Below are 14,720 nucleotides of genomic sequence, written 5' to 3'. Positions count from 1 at the left end.
GTAGTCCACATGTAACGTGTATGTTCGTCAATAAGAACAAAGATATACTTGTTCCCTGCAGCTGTGCTTGGAGTTATAGGCCCACAAAGATCCCATGAACCAGTTCAAGTGCCTTGTTTGCGCAATATGAGGTTGCTTGTGGGAAAACTCGTCTTACTTGTTTACCAAGTAAACATGAGCCACATATTTCTTTCTCGAAATTGACATCCGTATTACCTTGAACAAGCTTCTTATCAAACATGGATTTTAATGTGGCCGAGTTAATGTGTCCTAACCTCGCATGCCACCTACTTGCCTCGCTTGTTTGGGCTAGATCGAGGCTTGAAGTATCTCTGACCGTAGTATCCCTGATCCCCATTCTTACCTTGTAGAGACGGTTTAACGACCGTTCAGCTTTAGCAAGCAGTTTACCGTGTTGATCGTGCATAGTTAAGGTACCTCCTCTAAGCCTTATGTCGCATCCTGATTCAGTGGCTTGCCCGAGACTTATAATGTTGCTTTTCAGGTTTGGTATGTTATAGACGTTTGTCATCACTCGTGGCTCTCCGTACATATCAGTGAAAGCATTAGAACATTTACCTTTAATATCTATTCGAGAGTCATCTCCAAAACGTACCTTTCCAGTGATGGAAGTGTCGATCGAATCAAAATAGCGTCGATCTCCTGTCATGTGATTACTGGCTCCGTTGTCCAGGTACCAGATATTATCCTCCCTTGTATTCGTCTCAAACTTGCTTGGTATGCATCATTCTTCGTTCAAGAAGACACTCTCGTGCATCATAAGTTCGTCAGCGTCTTGTGTCTCACTTTTCTCGTCTTCATGTGTTTCCTATAACTTGAGCAGTCGGTCTGGGCAATTGAAGGCGAAGTGTCCGGTCTTGTCACAACGAAAACATGTTATTTTCAACATATCTCGACCTCCGCCAAAGCCTCGTCCTCCACCAAAACGCCCACGACCTCTACCTCTGTAAAAGGATCTTCCACCTCGTCCTCTGTTTCGATATTCTCCATTATAGTCACGGTTTGTGTAGTTAGATTGTCCCTCCATGTTCGCATATAGTAGCTTGGTCTGATCTTCTTGTGTATCTTCTTCCTCTGAGATTCGTTCTTCATACGCTTTCAAGCGTCCAACAATATCCACAAAGCTTGTGGTGTTGAGATCCAGCACTTGCTCCAACGATGCAACCATGTGTATGAATTTTGCTCTTGGGAGACACTTTAAAAACTTCTTCACCATCCTTGATTCTTCAAGATTTTCTCCCAGTGCAGCCGTCATGGCTGAAATTTTAGATAATCTTCCCACGAACTCATCTATCTTCTCAGTGTCCTTCATGCGAAGTCGATCAAACTCGGCCATAACAGTCTGCAGACGAGCTTCTTTCACCCTCTCTACTCCCACATGTCTTGCCTTGATTGCTTCCCACATCTTCTTCGCCGAGTCAAGTTCGCCGACTTGCAAGGTAAGAGATTCAGGTATGGATTGAACAAGTAAGGCAATTGCCATGTTGTTTTTGTCAGCGTTGATGGCGTCTGTTGCAAACTCTGGTTCTATGACCTCCCACACCTTATGAACTCTAAGGGCAATCCTCATCTTCATGGCCCACACGGTGTAGTTTACTGTATTTAACATCGGACATGAGATAGAAGGAGATCCTCCTCCTTCTTTTGGTGTGACGGTTGAGACGGTAAGATCTCCCATCTTTGATACTCGTCTGAAGCTCTGATACCAATTCTTGTTTTCAAGCTTTGAGATTCAAACTTCAAAAGAACAACTCTTCTTTCTTATTAAGGAAAATTACTCAAAACCTTAATCTCTCAATCTCAAATCTGTCTTAAGGTATGTCACAACTCAACACCCTTATTTATATAAAACAAAACACCAATCCTATTCCTAATTGGAAAACATTTGTTTAGATAACTCCTAAACCAAACTCATCCTTATCTCTTAATAAAACACAAACTAGTTAGGAATAGGATGACTTCTAACTTAGTCTATCCAACAATAGCATCGTAAAATGCAGGACAACCGCAACCGGAATGGAATTTAGTGTTTGATTCATAAACCATTGTCACAAATGACAAATTAATCAAAGCTAGTAACATGTATTGTCACTGGTCATATGAACGAGACCCTAACACGTTTGTACCATGCAGATGAACATATGTATCCGCCTCTCATTGTTACTCGCTGGTGATCTATAGTGTTTGTTGATATATGATCCAACTTGAAACAGGAAATTGTAGTGGATCAGAAGCTTTTCTATGTTTGTTTAACATGAGTCTGTTTGGTCTGTTAGAAACTGGATCATATATTAGTGTGAAGCCCATACAATAACCGACTATGTATTAGGTATAAATACATAAGGTCAAACAGATGAAGAGGACAAAGAGCAAAAAAAGAGTTGCGCCGAACCCTAGTTGTAACATCCGCGAACCAAATAGTGATATTTGGGGATGGGTGTCGATCGACACCATGGGGTGTGTCGATCGACACCAGCTTTTCTGGTTCGACCAGATTGAATTTTAATTGACGTTTTGGGTTGGTTTGGTTTGATTAGTTCCCAAACCGACGTATTTAAAGAGGATTTGAGGGTTTTAGTGTTTCTCTTCGCCGTTTAGTGAGAAAAAGAGAGAAAAAGGAGAGAAAACGTTTGTGAGTGTTCTTGAGAGATTTTGGCTTGTTCTTGGTGGTTTTTGGTGAGATCTGTTGCTGTGGAAGGGAGTGTGGTTGCTGGGAACGAAGGAGAAGCTTCTTGTGGTGTTGTTCCACCGTTTCTCAATCAAATCTTCCTACAGAAGAGGTGAGTGCAGGACCATGGCTGATCTAAGCCTGAGATCTCTTTATGTTTTGCTTGTTTGGTGTTGTTTTGGTGTTTTTCTTGCTTGTGGTGGTTGTACTATGGTTCTTATAGGTTCATGAAGCTTTTGGGTGGGTTTGGAACGGATTGGAGATGATTAGAAACGAAGATTCGATGATCGGCTTCGAGCAGAACGTGTCTACGGAGTCGGTGTCGATCGACACCAAGTGGGTGTCGGTCGACACCATATTTGGGCCAGTGTCGATCGGCACCACTCTGGTGTCGGTCAACACCAACTTGTCTGATTCGTGATTTCCTGGTTTGTTGTGTTTGTTTGTGGTTTGTTAAACATGGGAATCTCAGTTGCTTGTGTGTATAGCCTAGTAGATGGGAGGATTGCCTCACTAAGTATTTGTGATAATACTTACGCATCTCAATTGTTGTTTGTGGTGTGCAGGTATGTGACGTGGAATCATGGCTATGAGGAGGAGGATGATCTAGGGTCTCGGTTGTGTGTTGTTGGACTTTGTTATATTGTTTACATGGGAACCTTGGTTAGAGTTATGCTAGGTTGATGGATAGAATACTTAGGAATGTTATTGTATTGATGAAGTATTGGTTTGTATGGTGAGTATGTTTCCGCTGTGTATATTGGTTGTTATTGGTTTAATGAGAAGTTGTGGTTTGGGTTGGATTAATTACGTAGTATGGGATGCTTAACTATATATTGTATTTATTATTAAAAAAAAAATGGGAAGGGTTGTTTCATTTTGGTATCATAGCCCATACGGTTCTAGGATGGTTTGGTGGAGAGTTAGAGCGGCTAGGGATTTAATTGGATGAATTGATCTCTGTGTTGGTTGCTGCTTAATGATGTGTGATGGAACTGATTATGAGTAGTTAGTCAATTTGTTTGTGGTATGGAGTCCTATTATCATCCTCTTAGAGCCTGCTTTATGATTCCACAGTGAGTATTTTTCTTTATGTTTGACTGTTGTTGTCATGGGAGAAAGAGAGATAGCTCGGTTTTCTATTTTTGGGAAGTTTCCATAAATAGAAAGTTTCCATAAAAGGGGAGGTTTCCATAATTAGAAAGTTTCTAAAAAGAGAAATTTTTGTGGAAAGTGTTGAGGTAGATCTAGTTGGGAGATACTCGTTGGCATCAGACCTGTTTGCTCAAGGCCGTGTGGGCCCAACTCATGTGATACCGATAGCTCGATGGACTTTGTGGCCAGAGAGTGGGAGTGGTATGTTGCTTCGGATGACGATCCTAGAGCGCGCTTTAGGGTGACGACCCAAGAGCGGGATATTTTGAGACTCCTTAGATACCGTAGCTGTGAGCCGTTATGTCTCGAGGGTTGCGACCCGAGAGTGGGGGGAGTGGGTGTAAGCGACTCCCTGAATACCGTAGCTGTAGGCGGTGGCCTGGCAGTGAGCCGGTATGTCTCGAGAGTTGCGACCCGAGAGCGGGGGGAGGGTGTGTGAGTGACTTCCTGGATGTCGTAGCTTAAGGTGGTTAGCCTGATAGCGAGCTGGCATGATTCGTTGGTTGTGACTGCGGACGGGGGAAGCATTGAGTTGTGAGCAAATAACGTCTAGGATGTGAGTATAATGACTAGAGGGAGACCTCGAGGGTTCAGTCGGAGGTGTGCGGGCTGTTGCGACAGTGGCATGGGAAACTTTGGCTGACGGTGTTCAGTCCGGCCGGAGGACGTGCATACCGTGTTGATGGTGGCACAGAGGTCCTTGAAGGATGGACGGTGCTGAGGGATTCGAGGACGAATCCTTGTTGGTGGGGGAGAATTGTAACATCCGCGAACCAAATAGTGATATTTGGGGATGGGTGTAGATCGACACCATGGGGTGTGTCGATCGACACCAGCTTTTCTGGTTCGACCAGATTGAGTTTTAATTGACGTTTGGGTTGGTTTGGTTTGATTGGTTCCCAAACCGACATATTTAAAGAGAAAACGAGGGTTCTAGTGTTTCTCTTCGTTGTTTAGTGAGAAAAAGAGAGAAAAAGGAGAGCAAATGTTTGTGAGTGTTCTTGAGAGATTTTGTCTTGTTTTTGGTGGTTTTTTGTGATATCTGTTGCTGTGGAAGGGAGTGTGGTTGCTGGGAACGAAGGAGAAGCTTCTTGTGGTGTTGTTCCACCGTTTCTCAATCAAATCTTCATGTAGAAGAGGTGAGTGCAGGACCGTGGCTGATCTAAGCCTGAGATCTCTTATGTTTTGCTTTTTTGGTGTTGTTTTGGTGTTTTTCTTGCTTGTGGTGGTTGTACTATGGTTCTTATAGGTTCCTGAAGCTTTTTGGTGAGTTTGGGACGGATTGGAGATGATTGGAAACAGAGATTCGATGATCGGCTTCGAGCAGAACGTGTCTACGGGGTCGGTGTCGATCGACACCAAGTGGGTGTCGGTCGACACCATGTTTGGGCCAGTGTTGATTGGCACCACTCTGGTGTCGGTCGACACCAACTTGTCTGATTCGTGATTTCCTGGTTTGTTGTGTTTGTTTGTGGTTTGTTAAACATGGGAATCTCAGTTGCTTGTGTGTATAGCCTAGTAGATGGGAGGATTGCCTCACTAAGTATTTGTGATAATACTTACGCATTTCAATTGTTGTTTGTGGTGTGCAGGTATGTGACGTGGAATCATGGCTATGAGGAGGAGGATGATCTAGGGTCTCGGTTGTGTGTTGTTGGACTTTGTTATATTGTTTACGTGGGAACCTTGGTTAGAGTTATGCTAGGTTGATGGATAGAATGCTTAGGAATGTTATTGTATTGATGAAGTATTGATTTGTATGGTGAGTATGTTTCCGCTGTGTATATTGGTTGTTATTGGTTTAATGAGAAGTTGTGGTTTGGATTGGATTAATTAAGTAGTATGGGATGCTTAACTATATATTGTATTTATTATTAAAAAAAAAAAAAAAACGGGAAGGGTTGTTTCATCAATTGGTGACAGCTTGTCCTGTGGGAAGGTTGTTAAAGGGTGGGGACCAGAGTTCGAGGAACGCCTGGCGCACCAATAACCTACTGGTGGATTTGGATATCCACAGTGATGGGTTAGGATCGATGCCCTGCAGAGCCAGCTTGGGGTGCGTTGGGACGGCTAACGGGGGGCTAGCAGGGTCTACGGACGGTCCGTTGGGTCAGCTAGCAGGGGGCTAGTGGGGTCTGTAGGACAGGTTGTTACAATAAAAATCAATTTTTAAAAGTTATTTTTTAATCACTTAACTGTGGCGTTTTTCATTGCTAGCCTTTTTCTTTGTTTGTTCTTTCACTCCATATTCACTAACCTTTTTTTGAAGAGACTCGTGATAAAGCGCGAGAGAGTTGTCCATGAATGAAAACAGGCTCTGGTAGATATATGCCAAACTCGATATGCAAGCAATCCTCAATTCCAACTTCCACCTGTTCAATAAGTAAGGGTGGTAAGAATCAGTAGTTCAAGAGTGAACAATGAAAGAGTTTGAGTTCTAGTAAATAACCTAGATTTTTTTTCCTAAAACGAAAAACTTGGATCATATCAGAAGTCAGAACTCACCCTAATGTTGTTATTGATTGGAGGAGACAAAACATAGTTGTGGACTTGTGTTCAAACAAATTAAAAGGCTAAGTTTATCATAAGTATTGTTGTATCACGAAGACATGCACATAATTAAAAAAAAAATACTACAAAATCTTAATATTCCGTGATGCTTCCAGCATAACCACGTGTGCCTGAAGAAAACAGACAGAGACATAATGTACTACAATATAAAAATTTAGGAACTTAAATATTGTTTCAATCTAATGTTAAAGAATATTATCTATCATATTGCTACAAATATGATATATTGACACACATTCACACCATTGTATGTTTTATATGGCATCTCAACGCTCGAAAATTCTAAAAGGTATGCCTATCTTTCATAAATTTCTCCAGGTACATCAAGCTCACACACTGAAAGTTAGAGATAGAAACCAGTCAAATTGATCAATAAGTTACATATAACTAAGACTCTAAGGGCATCATTACTCGAGTAACGGCTGAAGAACGTTTCTCAAAAAATAATTTTTTTTTTTTACAAATTGTTATTATTTATTTATTTTTTAATTTATGTTCCATTGAACAAATGACACATGTCTTGTTTGGTCTGAGAATCGTTTCTCAAGTGACTCTGGGAAGAAACGTTTTTCTTCTTTTTTCTCTTCTCTCTTTTCTTTTTATTATTTTCTAATAAATATATTTGTAAGAGAATCTCCCAATGGAGATGGTCTAAGAGACCACTAAACAAAAGAACAAAACTATGTCATAATCGAACTCTAAACTGGTCAATATAACTTTCTTTGTAACTTATAATTAGTATGTTTAAATATAAACACTTACGGCTTGGTTCATGACTAAAGTCGTAGCAGATAGAATCAAGTGTATTTTTGATCAAGGTCTTCAAGGTTGGATTGGGTGCGAGCTTAGAAACCCAAAGCCAGTAATGTCCAACTATCATCATCAAATTATCTGAAATTACAAAAAAAAAAAAACATAACAGAAAACATCCAAATACAAAATTACATCATCTAAAGAAATATAATCCACTTGAAAATAATAAGCAAGGGTCCTAAAAAAACAACAAACTTCACTAACCAACATCGAGAGGCTTTTGAAAAGATTTGTGAGGCTTTTGTGTTTTGTTATTAATTTGACTTTAGATTGAGAAAGTGAGGTTGCTTCTAATATGCGATGAGGCTATCTGCATACACCGTAATCATAAACCCTCAAAAAACCTCAATTGTAACATACCATAGCAATGTTCTACCTAATCACATCATATCCAATACTCTGGATCAAGCTATTGTACTAAGAATTGCTACACAAATATATCGGACAAAAATCTAGGAAATGAGAATGAATGAATACAATACAAACCACACACAAAGAACTTACAAACAACAAAATGGTCAAAGATACACTTAAGAGAGGAAACCTTAAGATCGGGCATGTCAGAATTGAGGTTACCTTGAAGACGGGTCCAAATCCATCTTCATCGAGTTTGTGAGTTGGGTGAAAATCTTTGGTATTGCTTCTACTCGAATTATCTGTCTCACAAACTTCTTCTCGGTTTTGTGATAGAAAATTGACTGAAATTGGAGAATCAAAGAGAGATATCCAAAGAAGAGAGAAAGAGGAGATGTGAGAGAGAGCCTAACTCTCCAAATGAATTGCATTTTTACTTCGGGTAAAAACTGTGGTAAATCCATTACAATTACGCTCTAGCTTGAGAAGACAATTATGAATGATATGTTGGTGATGATACACGGAGTGTCTGTTACAACTTGAATGAACACATCAGCTACTACTCTCTCTCTATGGGTTGAGGAAAAAAGCATATGGCGTGAAGAAGACGAAGAGCGAGACTTTTGACTTTTTTTTATTCGGTCGGCGAGAGGCTTACGAGTAAAGAGAAGGTGACGTGGAACCAAGAATAATTAACATTGGTTCAAAAATTTGAGCTGTATTAATCGTTATATTTTGATTGGCTAGCTGTTTTAAATTAGGTGTCAGCTCCAGGTTTCTTTAAATCGCTGAGGTGTCATGCTCTGGTGAGAAGCGTTCAAGTTTTATTGTATTGATACCATTCTCATTAATTTTAAATTTAACATTCTATTTTTCTATTTAACTTTATTTTATTTGTATCTTATGTGGTGTATAGTTTGTTACAAAAATATAATTACTGTATAGTTTGTTTTTTGAAATTTTTTCAACATTGTTAGAAAAATATATTCCTTCCATTTTTTAGTTTTAGCATCTAATATATTTCATAATGAAATCATACAACATAGAACCTAAAAAAGAAAATACTGATCAACCCAACTAAAAAATATAAACAAATTGAAACCAAATAAAAAGAAAAAATTGTTTCATACTTTTAAAGTAAAAACTAAAACCAAATTAATTTATGATAGACTAATTTAAAAATATAGAAGATTTTCTAATATATATATATATATCACATTATATTCAATAATCATATATAATGTATTAAATACACAACTCAAATTTGTATTTAATAGTATTCTATAAGTTATAGTTTGATTGTCTTTAAAACTTATGTACTAAAAAGAAATGGTATCATAACAGAATTTTTTTATTTCCCCCATGAAATAATAGAAAACAATAGTTTCAAAATTAATTTATCGTTAATTATACTATTTATTTTAAAATGATTAGAAATAAAGACAATTTATTGAAGAAAAACATAATTATATTAAATTCGACACACTTTATTTTCATGAATTTTATTAAAAATTAGTTAGACTTAGAGTATAAGATATTTGTTTTGTGATATCGTTTCAATAAACTATTTTAAAATTGACTTATCATATTATAACATTATTTGTTGTTAAATATTACTTTTTTATATATAAATAAAATTAATGTATAAGACAACACAATTTATCTATCAAAGTAAGGTCTTACACTTTTTTTTTCTTAGAATACTTATCAGTTTAATTATGATAGACTAATATATAAAAAACTCACATTATATTCAATAATCATATATATTGTATTAAAGACACAACTCAAATTTGTATTTAATAGTAATTTATAAGTTACCGTTTGATTGTCTTTAAAACATATGTACTAAAAAAAACATTATGGTATCATAACATATTTGCTTTATCACCCTATGATATAACAGAAAACTATAATTTCAAAAATTAATTTATTGTTAATTATACTATTTATATTAAAATGATTAGAAATAGAGACAATATATAGAAAATAAAATATATATATTAAATTTTACACACTTTCCTTTTTCATGATTTTTTTATAAAAACTGGTTTAAACTTATAGTATAAGATATTTGTTTGGTGATATCGTTTTAATAAATTATTTTAAAATTGACTTATCATATATAAAACTATTTTTTGTTAACTATTACTTTTAGATGATGAAAATAAATTAATATATAGGATAATATAAAATTAGCTATCAAAATAATTAAGTAAGATCTTACATTTTTCTTTCTAGACTACTTATCAGTTTTTTATTTTCCAAAAAAGAAAAAATATTAAAAAATATAATTTATCTTAACTATTTAACGAAAATACCATATATAGTTAACTTTGCTATAAATAATGGTCTTATTACTATAGTAACATACTGTTTAAATAATCTTTTTTTTCCACAATACTGTTTAAATAAGGGAAAATCACGTTTTCAACTTTCAAAGTGTTACTAGGTAGCACTTTAAACCTCGAGAGAATTTCACTAGCACTATAAACCTTTAAAATGATTTTACTAACACTTTGAACATTTAAAATGATTTTACTAACAATTTAAACCTTAAAACTAACTTTTATTTTTATACCGCCATAAAAAATAACAGAATAATAATACCCGTCAACGTGAAATAGTTAAACTATGTTGGTTTAATTTAAATTTTAATTAGTTTTAGTTTTTATATATAAATAAAAAATAAAATAAAAATTTGTGTTTATCTTCATTGTAGACAAAAACTTTTACGACGTTACTCTTCACATTATTAATCCTTTTAGTAAATGCATCTCCACTGGATTCTGATTCAAATCGATTGACTTCTCAATGGAAACCAATGAATTTTCTAAATATATTGTCGTCTTCAATTTTACATTTGTCAAATGTTTTAACCTTACCTCTGATTCTTCATTTTTTTGCTTTGATGTATTTTTAATTTTTTTTCAATCGTCATAAAGAATTAATTTAAATTAAATTAATTAAATAAGTATTTAAATCAAAGCAGCATAGTTTAACTATTTCACGTTGACGGATATTACTGTTCTATCATCTTTCGTGGCGGTACAAACAAGAAAGTTAGTTTTAAGGTTTAAAGTGTTAGTGAAATCATTTTAAAGGTTTATAGTGTTAGTGAAAATATCTCAAGGTTTAAAGTGCTACTCAATAACACTTTGAAGGTTTAAAATGTGGTTTTCCTGTTTAAATAATTACAACAATATATTTTAATCAAAAATATTTAGTAATATGTACTTTAACTTTCCTCTTTTTCATGACCTTTCTATGAAACACTATATAACATAAATCTTATGTAATAAAGTAAGGTTTCTTCAAACTCATGCTCTAATAAACTGACAAGTGGCACTCTCTTCTTTCAACATGTGTCATTTTCCACAAATTTAGCTACATTATTTTTCATATTCACTATATTTAATTACACTTTTATACTAATTTTCATTATCAATTTCTAATGCCCATTTAGCAATTATATAACTCCCATAATAGACTTCAATGTATTAATTGTCATACAGTCTATGCACTTTTAATGCATTAATTACCAACAATTAATGTTTCACAATAAATATGAAAAACACAATCAAAATCTATGGCACATTTCTTATTTGAAATGTAACCATAAGTCTCATGATGTTTTAGAAAAAAAAAAACTGATTATGAAAAACTTTTCACCTTTGTTTCATCAATATTGCATAAACAAAATATAAAAGCAAAAAAAAAAGTTCTCTATAAATATAAAGGCAAAGTTTTCATCAAACATCATATTCTGCCTCTCACATGATTTTATAAATTTTTGTAATCTTAAATTTTATAGTTTAATTTTAAATTTAGAGCATATGCAGAAATGAACATGTGAAATTTGATTTTTCTATAGAGAATGTTAGATGAAGAAAGTCTAAAACTCATAGTACACATGGTATGTCTATGTTCTTTACCTTCGGTTTCTACTTTTCGTCATGTTTTGAAGTTGACAAATGTTATTTAGCATGCCTATTTTATAAAGTTGCTAAAATTCATCTTAGTCTTTAAAGGTATTTTAGTTTCTTTCCTTCAAAAGAACCGAAAGTGAGTACTCAACCAAATGATGAGAATAAAACCAAACATTTTTAGAGGTTAATTTGAAATTTAGAGCATATGCAGAAATGAACATATGAAATGTAGTTTTCCTATAGAAAGAGTTAGATGGAGAATATCTAAGGCTCATGGTACACAAGGTATGTTTATCTTCTTTACCTTCAGTTTCTATTACTTCTTCATATTTTGAAGTTGGCAAATATTGTTTAGCATGTCTATTTTATTAAGTTGCTAAAATTCATATATATTCGTCTTTAAAAGTCCTTTAGTTTCTCCGTCAAAATGACCTAAAGTGAGTAACCAAGTGATAAACATAAATAAAATAACCAAATGTTCATTAGATGCATAAAATAATTTTCAGATTAGTGCTGATTCAAATAACTGTCATCTTCTATATATTTTAATGTGTAGTTACTTCTTTTTGTCTCTTCCATTTTATTTAGAATTTCAATATACAAACATTACTCATATATATACACACTTGTTTTTTTGGGTCAAATTTTAAAAAGTTTGATCTCTTAAATTTTTTTTCTTCTGAAGAAACTATCTCTCTCTTTAAATCTAAAAGAATCTTAATGTACTTTCACTCTTCTTGGACGAGAAGAACTTATTTACTAAGTAGTAAATTATGGTGAGAATGGGAAGAAAGTGTACTAAATATGTGAATTCGTGTCATTGTATTGATCATCATAACTTGATAAATTCATCATCTCCATCCATAACCCACGCCAAGTTTTTATCTTTTAATTATCATGTTAAATTTACATTATATTTTGCTTATTATTTTTTTTAGTGACCATCATAACTCTCCATGATGCTTATGTGGGTAAATAAGGTAATGTGGAAAGAAATTACATGGATGAAGATGGTATATAGGCTACAAGATCTGAAGATTGGCAAGCTTATACAAAAAATATGATCTTTACCTATAATATTGGTAGAACTTATGTTGATTTAAATTTAATTTCTATGTTCTTAACAAAAAGAACTCACAATTTTTTTAATTAGCCAATCTATAGTTCTATTTATTCAGTAATTGTATAAGTGTGTCAAAGTTGTATGTTTTTATATTGTACTTTTAAAAGTTACTTTTACTTTAATAAATACATCGATTTGAGTTCATATACTTTTTAGTCAACTTAAATCATGTATCTTTAATATCAAAATACTTATGAAGTTCTTACTATAATATAAAAAGATAGAATAAATAGCCATTAATTCACACTGTTAATACCATTCATATTAATCTCACTAATTAGTCAAAATATTTTTAAACTGACAACTTCAAAGCTATTGAAAAACAGTTTACAGAAATAATATAATAAATATATACAATTTCAAATTTGAATTCTTATAGTCAACGAAATGTTGCATATGAGTTTCATACATTTAAATGAAATAGAAGGTTTATATCTTATATAATTTTTGTAATTTGTTTCTTTTGATCACTTTGAATAATTTTAATATAAAAATTACAAAAAAAATTGTTTTAGATAATAATTCATAAAACCTAATATATTTTTAGTTTACAATTAATATATCTTAGTTACAGTATTTAAGCTAATTATTATTAAATTTCTTTTAAAAAACAAACAATATATTTCAATATATATTAATATTAGTATACTATGTTTATTTTACCCATGCATCGCGTGAGACTTATTCTAGTAAATTATAATTTGTAGTTGAACCGTAGTATTATGAATATTATTTTTTTAAGATATATATTAACAATTACATCTATATATTTCATATATAATTGAATAGAGACTTCATACAATAATTATTAATTAATGCATACATAAACCACGCATCGCGTGAGCTACTATCTAAGATTGCAAATTTATACAAGAGGTTTAAAAGCCAAATCTCATTAATTAATGAATCTTATTACATGTTGCATTGACCACCACACAAAGTGCATATACATGATGATGATGTTTATACCAGAGATTTTCAAACACAATAGTACAAGAAAATCTAATTAGAGGATCATACATATCTTATGATCAGACTAGAGAAGGGAAGGTTTTGCCGGGTTGAAACTGATTGAAACGCTGTTAACGCAATGACGTTCATCTGTTGGAGTACCGTAACCTTCTCCTTTGAAAACATGGCCTAAATGTCCATCACACGCTGCACAAGTGATCTCAGTTCTTCTTCCATCTGGATCAGGCTGGTAATAAAATCAAAGCAAAAAAGAGATTTTGGCTACTAGTTAGCTAGTAGTCAGTAATTTAACCCAAAAAAAAAACATACAAAAGAGAAGAATGAATCTTTACGGATCGGTTAATGGCACCGGGGAGTCCTTCAAAGAAAGCTGGCCAGCCACATCCGGGATCGAACTTTGTGGTTGATTTATAAAGAGGAGTCTTGCATCCGACGCAACTGAAGATCCCTTCCTCGAAAAACTTGTCATATTCTCCAGTTCCTGGCTTTCTGATATATTTTCACGACAACAAACAAAAAAAACATCATGAAAGACCAAAATCAAGAACTTACTCAGTGCCTTTTTACAAAGATTTCATTTCAAATACTCGAATGACTAAAGTAATCTATACTTGGACTAGCCTAATTAAAACTAAGTGTTATATATATGGTAACCAAGATAACCAACTAGACAACGTACTCGGTGCCTTTCTGACGGAGAATCCTAAACTGCTCAGGAGAAAGAACCGTACGCCACTCCTCCTCTGTTTTTTGAACCACCAAACCAGGAGCCGCCATGATGACCACCAGGGAGAAGCTGAAACTGCGACAGAGGGAATGGTCTGATAGTGATGATGATCAGGAGGTATGTTCTTCTTGAATTATTGTAGTGATGTATATTTGTACTAATTTCTAAGTGATGTATGATTCTAGTTTTGCGTCTAGATTCATATGAACTGTTATTTACGTATTTATCTCTATAGACAGATGAACGATTTAATTATTAAGTTATGAATTATTCACGTGATAACAAAATTGCTCATCTCATCTGTCACCTAATCCCTGTCCCAGTTCTGTTCCCCAAATTTGGCTTCATATATATAAAGAAAAACTCAATTGAGATAGGCTTTCAGTA

General features: G+C 34.1%; 1 protein-coding gene across 1 annotated transcript; it reads right to left on the bottom strand.

Annotated features, from left to right (window-relative positions):
• On the bottom strand, positions 13,508 to 14,514 carry LOC104707635 (peptide methionine sulfoxide reductase B5). Its single transcript, XM_010424015.2, has 3 exons — positions 14,286 to 14,514; positions 13,939 to 14,095; positions 13,508 to 13,832 (listed from the first exon to the last, which is right to left on the bottom strand). The coding sequence occupies exons 1-3, from the start codon at positions 14,381 to 14,383 to the stop codon at positions 13,671 to 13,673; spliced, it is 417 nt and encodes a 138-aa protein (XP_010422317.1). The 5' UTR covers positions 14,384 to 14,514; the 3' UTR covers positions 13,508 to 13,670.

Source organism: Camelina sativa, chromosome 8 (genome assembly GCF_000633955.1).
Source record: "Camelina sativa cultivar DH55 chromosome 8, Cs, whole genome shotgun sequence".
In the NCBI taxonomy this organism is placed as follows: Eukaryota; Viridiplantae; Streptophyta; class Magnoliopsida; order Brassicales; family Brassicaceae; genus Camelina; species Camelina sativa.
The sequence above is the reverse complement of the archived record's forward strand: the minus strand, read 5'-3'. Positions and strand labels throughout refer to the sequence as shown.

Bases quoted from the DNA above. Each gene is read 5' to 3' on its own strand.
- LOC104707635 (XM_010424015.2), bottom strand. From the start codon at position 14,383: ATGGCGGCTCCTGGTTTGGTGGTTCAAAAAACAGAGGAGGAGTGGCGT. The intron at 14,096-14,285 runs GTACGTTGTCTA...AAAATATATCAG, and splicing joins CTCCGTCAGAAAGGCACCGA to AAAGCCAGGAACTGGAGAAT. The intron at 13,833-13,938 runs GTAAAGATTCAT...TTTTATTACCAG, and splicing joins CCGGTGCCATTAACCGATCC to CCTGATCCAGATGGAAGAAG.